The following is a 12,163-nucleotide window of genomic DNA, read 5'->3' on the forward strand; positions in this document are numbered from 1 at the left end:
TGAAATATATACTTTGTTATGATAATAAACAGATGCACGTATTCAAGACAAGTATGCCCTTACCGTCTATTGGCAATCTGGACTGGACTGTTTTAAAAGTATTATGAAATGTGATAGTGTGTTATCCCTATCTCCACTGACAAGAACCATGTAGCTATGACGCGTTCCTACACGATTTCCTGATTTCATAGACAGACCACTTAGAAGTTAAATCATGGGGGAAATTGTTATTTTAACCACTGATAGAACATAGGCTTTCACCAAATCATAAGTTTCATGATTTTATTTCTGAGGTGGATTATCCCTTTAACCTGTCTAGTCGGAACCAACTCGCAACAGCCAGTGAAAGTGCAGGGCGCCAAATTCAAAACAACAAAAATCACATAATTAAAATTCCTCAAGCATACAAGTATTTTACACCATTTTAAAGATAAGATTCCCCTTAATCCAGCCACAGTGTCTGATTTTAAAAAGGATGTACAGCGAAAGCACCACAAACGATTATGTTAGGTCACCACCAAGCCGCAGAAAAACACAGCCATTTTTTCATTTGGTGGCCATTAATAAACACGAACAATGCTCCCAAAACACCCAAATACATCCTTTGATTCCATTGTGGTGAAATGAGAAACAAGAAAGCACGCGCATGCTCACACCGAAATGTATTGCTAGAGTAGAGTTGCCAAGTTCTCTCCCACACACCTACAATGAATATAGTGTTGAACAGAACTCTACCCTCCCATATATTTGTCATTAGTCCATGTTTGCCACTGTCCCCCACAAATTGTTTCAGTCAACATTTAAATCCTGATGCCCCAAATCCCTGCTTGACTCGGTTACTTCTCTCCTCCCCATTTTAGAAAGCAGTGGTCAGTCAGTGTGGTTGAGTCCTAAATGAGTGTGTGTCTCTCTTTCTCGCTCTCTCTCTGTGTGTGTGTGTCAGGCCCTCTGTATGTGATAGTGGAGTATGCCTCTAAAGGGAACCTGAGGGAGTACCTACGTGCCCGCAGGCCCCCTGGCATGGAGTATTCCTACGATATTAACCGCTGCTCAGACGAACAGCTCGCCTTCAAGGACCTGGTCTCCTGTACCTACCAGGTGGCACGGGGCATGGAATATCTCGCCTCGCAGAAGGTGCACACACCACACACAAACACACCATGTTCATTCTCACCATTCTTCTTGGTAGACAGACTTCCATGACATTGCACTGGACCTTTGTGCTAGGGCTTTATAGCTAAAGGTGGTTGTGTAAAAAGTGTGTGCTTATCATTTTGGAATTGTTAGTTAGATTACTCGTTGGTTATTACTGCATTGTCGGAACTAGAAGCACAAGCATTTCGCTACACTGCTAACCATGTGTATGTGACAAATAAAATTTGATTTGATTTGATTGTGGGAATATTGTCTCCTAAAAACACATCTCTAGCGCTCTGTCCAAATCCCAGCATTGTCTCTCGCTATCACACAAAGCCTTTCTGTGCAGACAACTGAAGAATATATTTTTCACAACAGGGAATGGGCACATAGCCCAACACTCCATCACGCTCCCTCTCACTAGAGGAATCTGTCAGAGGCTAGAGCATACAATCACAGAGTATGTTAAGACACACACATACACACACACACACACACACTCTGGCACGCAGTCATGCACAGAGACACACATGCACACCTAGGCACACAAAACAACTTATGTATGTCAAAAATAGTTTTCAGATTCAGGCTTGTTTCTCATGCATGTGCAATGTCGTCATGGTATATTAGGTAGCATGTGGTTAGTTGAATGTGTGTTTTTTTTGGGTTACTACACGTATAAAGTATAAAAGCATTTATTCGCATCGCTTGCTTGTATTTTAGCATTTGCATATGTATTTATTTGAACAATGAAGTAACTGTATCATGTTCTCTTCTCCTTTTCCCAATCTTTCCACTGGTTTTCCTCTCTTCTTCTACCCTCTTCTGCTTTTCTAACCTTTTTCTCACCCCTGCCCTTTCACAATTACCACTGTTATCTTTTCTCCCCTTCTCCTATTTTATCTCCTTCTCTCCACCCAGTGTATACATAGAGATCTAGCAGCGAGGAATGTCCTGGTCACAGAAAGCAACTTTATGAAGATTGCAGACTTTGGCCTGGCCAGAGACGTCCACAACATTGATTACTATAAAAAGACAACTAACGTGAGTATTTTTTTTTTTTTTTTTTTTTTTGGGGCATGCTATTCTGTGTGTAAGTTAGTGTTCTGTGGTGTTGTGAGGGCGTGTATGTGACAGAGTTTGGGTTCAATTCCATTTAAATTCTGTTAAAGTCCAGGTAGTCGATAATGGACCGTAACAGATATGTGTGTAGTTGGTGCTGTATATGAACTAATATACTGTACATGGGCTGTAATGTTAAAAATGATTTGTTAGTTTACAATTGTACAATCTATGCTCCCTGCATATAAAATCCACGAAGACTGCCGGAAAGCCCCGAACGAACACAAGATTGTAATTTTTGTAAACTCACATGGTGGAGGAACATACATGTATTGCCTGTAGCCTACTGTACACAGTAAGCTGTAAATGGCACCACTTTTTACTATAAACAACAACTTTGAGGATTTTTCTACAATAGTCACAACAATCTTTATAGAATACAAATGTAATTACATGTGGAAATACACATGAGTGAACATTAGCAAGCAAGCAGCAGATGGAACAGAAATGGAATTCTCTCTTCCTTCTCCCCGGTTTTAGCTTGTCTTAGGATATTTACTAGCCCATACCAGTGACAAACATAGCTATGTTATTAACATATGGCAGTACACAAACAAAATCTAGCTAATTTATTTAGCTAAAGTGACTTCAGGAAATATTCACACCCCTTGACTTTTTCCACATTTTGTTGTGTTATAAAGTGGGATTAAAATTGTTTTAATTGTATTTGTTATGGAAATGTATATAATTGTAGTTCATAAAAGTTAACACATTTGAAGTTAGAATAGCTTGAACATGTGAGAGTTGGTTTGGTGCCTCAAGCTTGAACGGTTCAATAGTTAATGTTGTGGAGTTATTCAATGTGTATTATTACAGTTCCTAAAATGTTAAAATATGTTTTATTTAGGATAGCCTGAACATGAGTAAGTGGTGATGTTATGCTAATGTATGCTAATGTATTCTGACCCCAATTAGTCAACTGGTCTATTGTTTGGTCGTTAGACTGTTGGTCGACCTTGAATGTTTTAGTTGAGCAGTAACAAATATATATATTTGCGCCCATCTCAGTAAACAAATCCATTGCGGAGGCCTAGGCTAAAATGCCAATTTATGCTGGATCCGAAAATGTGGTCAGAGACTACATATCCTCCATATGTAGTCTCTGACCACATTTTCGGATCAAGCATAAATTGTGTGACGCAATTGCAGAGCCTCCAGAGGCATGCAGAGGCAAAAGCGAGCTCTGTACCACATCACCATGCTCCTCCCAAATGTTTGATTTTGTATTTAACCTTTATTTAACTAGGCAAGTCAATTAAGAACACATTCTTATTTACAATGACGGCACAATGCAGGGTGTATCTATATAAAAAAAACACACTTTTAAATAATCTGACCAATTGATTGGTCTAAAGAACAAACAGCTGTACGTCGACCAAGATTTTTTGGGGTCGGGGGATCCCTAGTCTTAAACTGGTTAGTATTTATGTGGTTGGTCATTAGTTGTGTTGTTCAGTAGTTGTCTGTTTTATTATTTATTTAACTAGGCAAGTCAGTTAGGAACAAATTCTTATTTACAATGACGGCCTACCAGGGAACAGTGGGTTAACTGCCTTTTTCAGGGGCAAAACAACAGATTTTTACCTTGTCAGTTGTGGGTTTGTGGTCAGTAGTTGTTGCTACGGAACAGTTGCCTTGGCTGGCCTGCTCCCTCTATGGCTAAAGCCAGTGTAAAAAACATGCTAACATATACAGTACATTTGTTCTTTTAAATTAAATAAGTACTGCACTTTAACTAGGTCTGTTGCGGTGACCTTATTACCGCCACACCGACAGTCATGACCGCAGTCAAATTCCACGTGACCGCACTCTGGACATGGCTAACGATCATCAGGTCACACAGAGCTCGTCTCTAACCACTCTGACTTCAATGCAATGTATCACAACCGGCCATGATCGGGAGTCCTATAGGTTGGCGCACAACTGGCCCAGCATCGTCTGAGTTTGGTGAGGGTTTGGCCGGAGTGTCTTTACTTGGCTAATCGCGCTCTAGCGACTCCTTGTGGCGGGCCGGGCGCCTGCAGGCTGACCTCGATCGTCAGGTGAAAGGTGTTTACTCCGACACATTGGTGCTGCTGGCTTCCGGGTTAAGCAGGCGGGTGTTAAGAAGCACAATGTTTCGGAGGACGCATGACTCGACCTTTGCCTCCCAAGCTCATTGGGGAGTTGCAGCGATCTTGCTTTTTTTTTGTTGACTGGCCTCACGGTGATTTATCAATTTGAAGAAAGAAGTTCAACAACAGGTCGAAACTGAGTGGAAACATGGCCTTTGTGGATGTTGTTTCAACGCTGAACACCGAAATGGACTGCGCTTTCTAAGGTGATTCATTCAACACCCATGCACATATTATAGCCCAAGCCCCAAAAATACCCTGAATTAAAATGATTGTGCTGTTTGTTATACAACACATCGCCTACCGCATGTTACACACAGCAGAAGAAAAAACTGATTCAAGGAGTCTTTGGTTCATAATTGGTTTTATTAATTCTAGTAATCACATTTTAGTGTGTATTATTATGCATACTGGATGGACTGGTTTCCTTATGCTGTGCTCCAAACTTAATATCCATGAGTCTGGGAGAGAACATATAGGCCTAGGTGATGCTGTTGGTTCATTGAGTGTGCAGGGCAGTTTACGGAGCTAACCTACATGTTTATTTGACGCATTACCTTTAGCTACAGAATATCTCACCAACATTTCCATCTCCTCTCTTTCCTCCATTCCTTTCCTGAGTGCACAGTGATGGGGCTGTCAACAGTTAAATGAAACATGTTTTGTTGTGAAAACATTTTATTTGACTAAACTGCATCACATCCAGCCGTGATTGGGAGTCCCATAGGGCGGCGCACAATTGGCCCAGCGTCGTCCGTGGTAGGCAGTCATTGTAAATATTTATTTCTTAATTGACTTGCCTAGATAGATAAAGGTTCAAATTAAAAATACATTTAAAAAAAATCCCAAACTGATTTCACTTGGTTTCCCAATTAGGGACTGGGTAGTTGCAGGAACAGGGTTGGAGAGCCCATGGCATACAGAGTTTGGGTGTAACGTCACTTGTCACGCAGCGAGAGGCTGCATGCTCCTCAAACAGTGGTTGATGCATGGAATTAAATAACCAGAGTAGCCTACCCGCATGATTGAAAAAAGGGCTCTAGTCGTTATTTGAGTACACACGGATGACATGGCTTTACCCCCTGCCCATTTGATAATGGGCAATTCTAAATCGAAACAGAAGTCTGTTGGGGAAAATATATAACACTTGATGAGAGAACAGCGTGTGCAACCTGAGGCAAGGAACAGAGCGCACAACTTTTTGCGACTTTCTCAAATCATCGATAGTCTATAGTCGCATCATGCAGCCCATATATGTTTTGATTTCTAAAAGACATTAAGGTTTGTGTCATTCGCAACCAACGTTGCCAAATAACTTTAAATCTAGCGTATAGGACCTGTTTCAAATGATCACTTTTACACTCAACATAGCCACTTCATATGCCCACTCGCTCCAGAATGTAAAAAAACATCCTTTCTATTTTATTCGGCTTCAAGTTCAATTATATTCTTCTTGCTATAAAATCATATAATGTCAAATAATGGCATTGGACTTAAGCATATCTTGTCTGCTAAATGAACAAGCCAACAGCTTATGCCATGGCACATAGTCAGATAACATACAGTAGGCCAACTCATACTGTTCTTCTGAAATACATTTTCTTCATATCATGTTTCTTTAGACCTGCCTAAAATAAATGGATTTTATACTTTTTAAAATGTAGATGTTCCTAATGCGTGTTTATGTTAATTAACAATCAATTCCTTTGCATGACCCTAAATCTAACCCACAAAACGTATTTGCTAGATTCATGATAGTGTTGTTAGACAAAGCAAGGAAAGTGAACTTCAAAACCTGATGTCATTTTATTGGAATTAGCAGCTGTTGTTGGTAAATAATGAAGCTGCTAGCTTCTGACATGACGTACTTGCATCTAGAAAGAGATCAGTTGGTGTGTTACTAAAACAGTATTATCTATTTATTGGTCGAAGCTATTCCTAATATTTTTTTTCGGTTTTGAAAAGCAGAGAAAGATTTTATGCACTGTTTTTGTCTGACTTGTTCGGGGGGAGTGGTCAAAACGACAGTTGTTTTTAAACGGCTGGGGGAAAAATGTGTTAATGCAGTTACTGAAACTGCTGTTTCATGAGATCCGTAGGGGATTTTTTTTGTTCCGTGAACAAAAGGAGATGAAAGTGTTGCACCCTCTCCAACAAGTTAGACAAAATGTTGGAAGTGTTCAAAATTTCAGCTGTTTATTGAAAGTGACAGAAAATGTTGTGGTTGCTAAAACAGCTGTAACTTTATCAAAATAAGATATTTGTTTAAAAAAAAAAGGGGGTTAAATACCTACAAATGTGTTTCCTGATCTTTCTTAAATCTCAGTGAATTTGTTATTCAATATGTTTGTTTGGGCTAATAGCAGTAAGGCCAATTTCTTTTCTCCATACAATATATATTATTATTACTTCAAGGGGTCTTACAATTTAAAATCTAATAGCTAAACTACCCTGGCTTAGACTTATACATTAAAATGTATACATTATATAAAAAAGTTATGTAATCACTCTGGTCATGGCTAGTCTACATACAGTGGGGCAAAAAAGTATTTAGTCAGCCACCAATTGTGCAAGTTCTCCCACTTAAAAAGATGAGAGGCCTATAATTTTCATCATAGGTACACTTCAACTATGACAGACAAAATGAGGGGGAAAAAATCCAGAAAATCACATAGTAGGATTTTTTTATGAATTTATTTGCAAATTATGGTGGAAAATAAGTATTTGGTCACCTACAAACAAGCAAGATTTCCTGTAACTTCTTCTTTAACCTCAAACAGTCGCACTCCAAACTCCACTATGGCCAAGACCAAAGAGCTGTCAAAGGACACCAGAAACAAAATTGTAGACTTGCACCAGGCTGGGAAGACTGAATCTGCAATAGGTACACAGCTTGGTTTGAAGAAATCAACTGTGGGAGCAATTATTAGGAAATGGAAGAAATACAAGACCACTGATAATCTCCCCCGATCTGGGGCTCCACGCAATTGGGTCAAAATTATCACAAGAACGGTGAGCAAAAGTCCCAGAACCACACGGGGGGACCTAGTGAATGACCTGCAGAGAGCTGGGACCAAAGTAACAAAGCCTACCATCAGTAACACACTACGCCGCCAGGGACTCAAATCCTGCAGTGCCAGACGTGTCCCCCTGCTTAAGCCAGTACATGTCCAGGCCTGTCTGAAGTTTGCTAGAGAGCATTTGGATGATCCTGAAGAAGATTGGGAGAATGTCATATGGTCAGACGAAACCAAAATATAACTTTTTGGTAAAAACTCAACTCGTCGTGTTTGGAGGACAAAGAATGCTGAGTTGCATCCAAAGAACACCATACCTACTGTGAAGCATGGGGGTGGAAACATCATGCTTTGGGGCTCTTTTTCTGCAAAGGGACTAGGACGACTGATCCATGTAAAGGAAAGAATGAATGGGGCCATGTATCATGAGATTTTGAGTGAAAACCTCCTTCCATCAGCAAGGGCATTGAAGATGAAACATGGCTGGGTCTTTCAGCATGACAATGATCCCAAACACACCGCTCGGGCAACGAAGGAGTGGCTTCGTAAGAAGCATTTCAAGGTCCTGGAGTGGCCTAGCCAGTCTCCAGATCTCAACCCCATAGAAAATCTTTGGAGGGAGTTGAAAGTCTGTGTTGCCCAGCAACAGCCCCAAAACATCACTGCTCTAGAGGAGATCTGCATGGAGGAATGGGCCAAAATACCAGCAACATTGTGTGAAAACCTTGTGACGACTTACAGAAAATGTTTGACCTCTGTCATTGCCAACAAAGGGTATAAAACAAAGTATTGAGATAAACTTTTGTTATTGAACAAATACTTATTTTCCACCATAATTTGCAAATAAATTCATTACAAATCCTACTGTGATTTTCTGGATTTTTTTTCTTCTCATTTTGTCTCTCATAGTTGACGTGTACTCATGATGAAAATTACAGGCCTCTCTCATATTTTTAAGTGGGAGAACTTGCACAATTGGTGGCTGACTAAATACTTTTTTGCCTCACTGTACCTTAAAGTTGCAACAGCATTTCTAGCTTAAACAGTGTAAGAGTTGCGTGCTACATAATAAAAAGTCAGAGGTATGATGACGAGTTAAACCCGGGAGGGACATTTGCATCGCAAGTCCCACGAAATATGAAGCATGATGAAGATTTAGAACGGAACCACTGTTTTGTTCAAAAGCTGAGGAATTGGAGGTGGAGAAATGTAACCACTCAACAAAAAAAAGAAAAACAACAAAAAAACAATTAAAAAAATCGGTGAGCTATGGATACAAAATTGAAATGTTATCCATATTCAGAGGTTAAACGGTATCTGTTTAAAATTACATTGTTTAGAAACAATTGAGTAGAACAAGCATGTTTTTGGGTTCTGATGGGGTATGACAAATTGGACTAAGCGCATTTATTATATATAGTGCATTTGGAAACTATCGTGTAAAACAACAACAACTTTTTATACATTGTTTTAGAACTAAACCTCCCTTGCACTGCACTGCTTTGTAACACCTTTTGCTCAGTTGTTTCAGTGGGCTGGCCCTCATCTGCTCTGTAAGCAAATTATTCCCATAGCTCGCTTCTGGAGACAGTTTTGTCAGCAAGCTGCGGGCATGGAGGTATGATATCTTCTTTAGAAGAAGCCATGTTGTCTGCATCCTCTCTCCTCTCGCTTGCTCCTCAAAAGTGGCTTGCACTGTCAGCTGCAAGTGCAAGCATGGCTGGCTTACTACGGCCCCCTTAAGATTCAGACAAATTACTAGACATACAGATTGATGGATCGAGTCTAGGACGTGAGACAGATTTGACTGAAGTACCGAAAGTAACAGAACGTCTAGTTCCGAACCGTTATTCGTGTTCTAGTATTTAATACGTACCGAAGGGTCGGTGTACCGTGCAACACCAAAGTAAACGTTGTTAAACTGGAACCCAGTTGTGTCATTTCGAGTTAACACTTCCCTCCCTCCCTTCTCAGTCTTGGCAGAGATTGGAGGTTCCCAGACCATCAGTAAATGCAGTGCTTATAGAGTGGCTCTGTGCCTCTCTTGTTCCTTCACTTCCATAGCCACTTGTTGAGAGAGAGAGAGAGAGAGAGAGAGAGAGAGAGAGAGAGAGAGAGAGAGAGAGAGAGAGAGAGAGAGAGAGAGAGAGAGAGAGAGAGAGAGAGAGAGAGAGAGAGAGAGAGAGAGAGAGAGAGAGAGAGAGAGAGAGAGAGAGAGAGAGAGAGAGAGAGAGAGAGAGAGAGAGGTGCTTGTCATCTTCATAGTAGACCCCCAGTAGCATTCATCCCATTCCCACTGTAGAGCATAGCACAGCCTGCTGCTTTTTCATTACACATACTATAATGCAGAGAACCTAGCCTAGTTGAAAACAAGCACCCACAACAGCATGGGCCATAGACAGTGGGTGATGGTGAGGATGTAGTCTAGGAGAAAAGAGACTTATTTCAGAAGGTGTATTAAAAACTTAGGGGCAGATATAATGTTAATCATCATGACGGTTCCTCTATGAGGACGGATATCATCACCATCTATGAGGGCCTCCTAACCCTATCTGGGAAAGCTGATTACCTGGCGGGTCAATCAAGGCTAAATCATATTGTAATAGATGGTATCCAGGAAAGTCAAAGTGAAATATGGCCAGAATCAGAGACAAAGTTCAGGTGAGGAGGATTATTTAAAATACTGTTTGAAGAGGTAGCGTTTCAGAATTTTTCGGAAGATGGGCTGGGACTCTGCTGTCCTAGCTTCAGGGGAAAGCTGGTTCCACCATTGGGCTGCCAGGACAGTAGAGATTTGGAGGGCCAAGAGAACTGAGGTGGCAGAACTGAGTGCTTGAGTTGGGTTTGAGCATCGCCTGTAGGTAGGGATGGGCAGTTCCTCTTGCTGTTCCGTAGGTAAGCGCCATGGCCTTGTAGTGGATGCGAGCTTCGACTGGAAACCAGTGGAGTGTGCGAAGGAGCGGGGTGACATGAGAGGCCTTGGGAAGGTTGAAAATAAGTTGCAGGGGTTTGATGGCACAAGCAGGGAGCCCAGCCAACAGCAAGTTGCAGATGTCCAGACGGGAGGGGACAAGTGCCTGTATTAGGACCTGCTCCGCGTCCTGTGTGAGGTAGGGCCGCACTCTACGGATGTAGAGCATGAACCTGCAGGAGTTGAACCTGCGAGTCACTGCTTTGATGTTTGTAGAGAACGACAGGGTTTTGTCCTGGGTCACGCTAAGGTTCTTTGCACTTTGGGAGGGCAACACTGGAGTTGTCAGCCGTGATGAAGAGGTCTTTGAGCGGGCAGGCCTTCACCAGGAGAAAGAGCAGTTCCGTCTTGTTGAGCTTGAGGTGGTGGGCCAGAATCCAAGTTGAGATATCTGGGGGAGAGGGAGGGGGGTGATAATATAAATAATAATAATAATAATATATGCCATTTAGCTGACGCTTTTATCCAAAGCGACTTACAGTCATGTGTGCATACATTCTACGTATGGGTGGTCCCGGGAATCGAACCCACTACCCTGGCGTTACAAGCGCCATGCTCTACCAACTGAGCCACAGAAGGATAGCAGAGATAGGAGAGACCATGTGAGGAGATGATGGTGCCGAGTGATTTGGTGAATAGACAGAAGAGGAGAGGCCCTAGAACCGAGCCCTGGGGACACCAGTAGTGAGAGTACGTGGTGCAAACACAGATCCTCCTCACGTCACCTGGTAGGTGCGGCCTGCCAGGTAGGGTGCAATCCAAGAGTGTGCATAGACTTCTCCACCACTGAGAGGGTGGAGAAAATTATCTGATTGTTAGATCTAGCGGTTAGCTCTAGGAGGATGAGAACAGAGGAGAGAGCCAGCTTTAGCCATGCGGAGAGCCTCCATGACACAGAGAAGAGCAGTCTCGGTTGAGTGACCAGTCTTTAAGCCTGACTGGTTAGGGTCAAGAAGATCGTTCTGAGAGCGATAAACGAGAAAGTTGATCAGAGACAGCACGCTCAAGGGTTTTGGAAAGAAAAGATGTGAGATGAGTCAAGTGTTGGTTTCTTGAAAAGGGGAGAAACTCGGGCCAGAGGGGATGCAGCCGGTGGTCAGGGATGAGTTGATGAGGGAAGGGAGGAATGGGAGAAGGTCTCCAGAGATGGTCTGGAGAAGGGAGGAGGGGATGGGGCTGGGTGGCCAGACCTCACTAGTTGCAGGATGTCATCTGGAGAGAGAGGGGAGAAAGAGGACAAGACGTCGGGTAGTTCTGTGTGTTTGAGACTAGTGGACTCAATAGGCTTAGTGAATGAGTAGCGTATGTCGTCAACCTTTTTGTCAGTGCTTGACAAAGTCGTCCGCAGAGGGAGGAGGGGGAGAGTTTCCTAGGGTTAGAGGTAAAGCTTTGAAATTTAGAGTGGTAGAAAGTGGCTTTAGCAGCAGATAGAGTAAGAGAAGGTAGAAAGGAGGGAGTGAAAGGATGATAGGTCCTCCGGAAGTTTCATTTTCGCTCAGCTGCCCGTAGCCCTGTTCTGTAAGCTTGCAATGAGTCACTCAGCCACCGAGTAGGAGGGGACGGCCGAGTGGAAAGGGGACAGGGAGAGTCATAGGATGCGGGAATGGAGGAGAGTAGGGTCGAATCAGACAAGAATCAGACAAGAGGGAGAAGGATTTAGCAGAAGGGAGCGATGATAAGGATAGAAGAGGAGAGTGTAGTGGGAGAGAGAGAGCAAAGATTGTGACGGCACATGACCATCTGGGTAGTAGCTGAGTGGTTAGGGTTGGTGGAAAGGGAGATAGAACAGGAAACTAAGTAGT

General features: G+C 42.3%; 1 protein-coding gene across 7 annotated transcripts in view; it reads left to right on the plus strand.

Moving 5' to 3' along the window:
• LOC118369377 (fibroblast growth factor receptor 2-like) overlaps positions 1–12,163 on the plus strand; it is a 114,265-nt gene that overhangs the window by 70,319 nt on the left and 31,783 nt on the right. For all 7 annotated transcript variants that reach the window (XM_052498274.1, XM_052498275.1, XM_052498271.1 and 4 more), the window contains 2 exons: positions 944–1,134; positions 2,059–2,181. In XM_052498274.1, coding sequence (XP_052354234.1) covers positions 944–1,134; positions 2,059–2,181 — 314 coding nt within the window. The remainder of the gene's footprint in view (positions 1–943; positions 1,135–2,058; positions 2,182–12,163) is intronic.

The sequence above is a fragment of the Oncorhynchus keta genome, chromosome 36, assembly GCF_023373465.1.
Source record: "Oncorhynchus keta strain PuntledgeMale-10-30-2019 chromosome 36, Oket_V2, whole genome shotgun sequence".
NCBI lineage: Eukaryota > Metazoa > Chordata > Actinopteri > Salmoniformes > Salmonidae > Oncorhynchus > Oncorhynchus keta.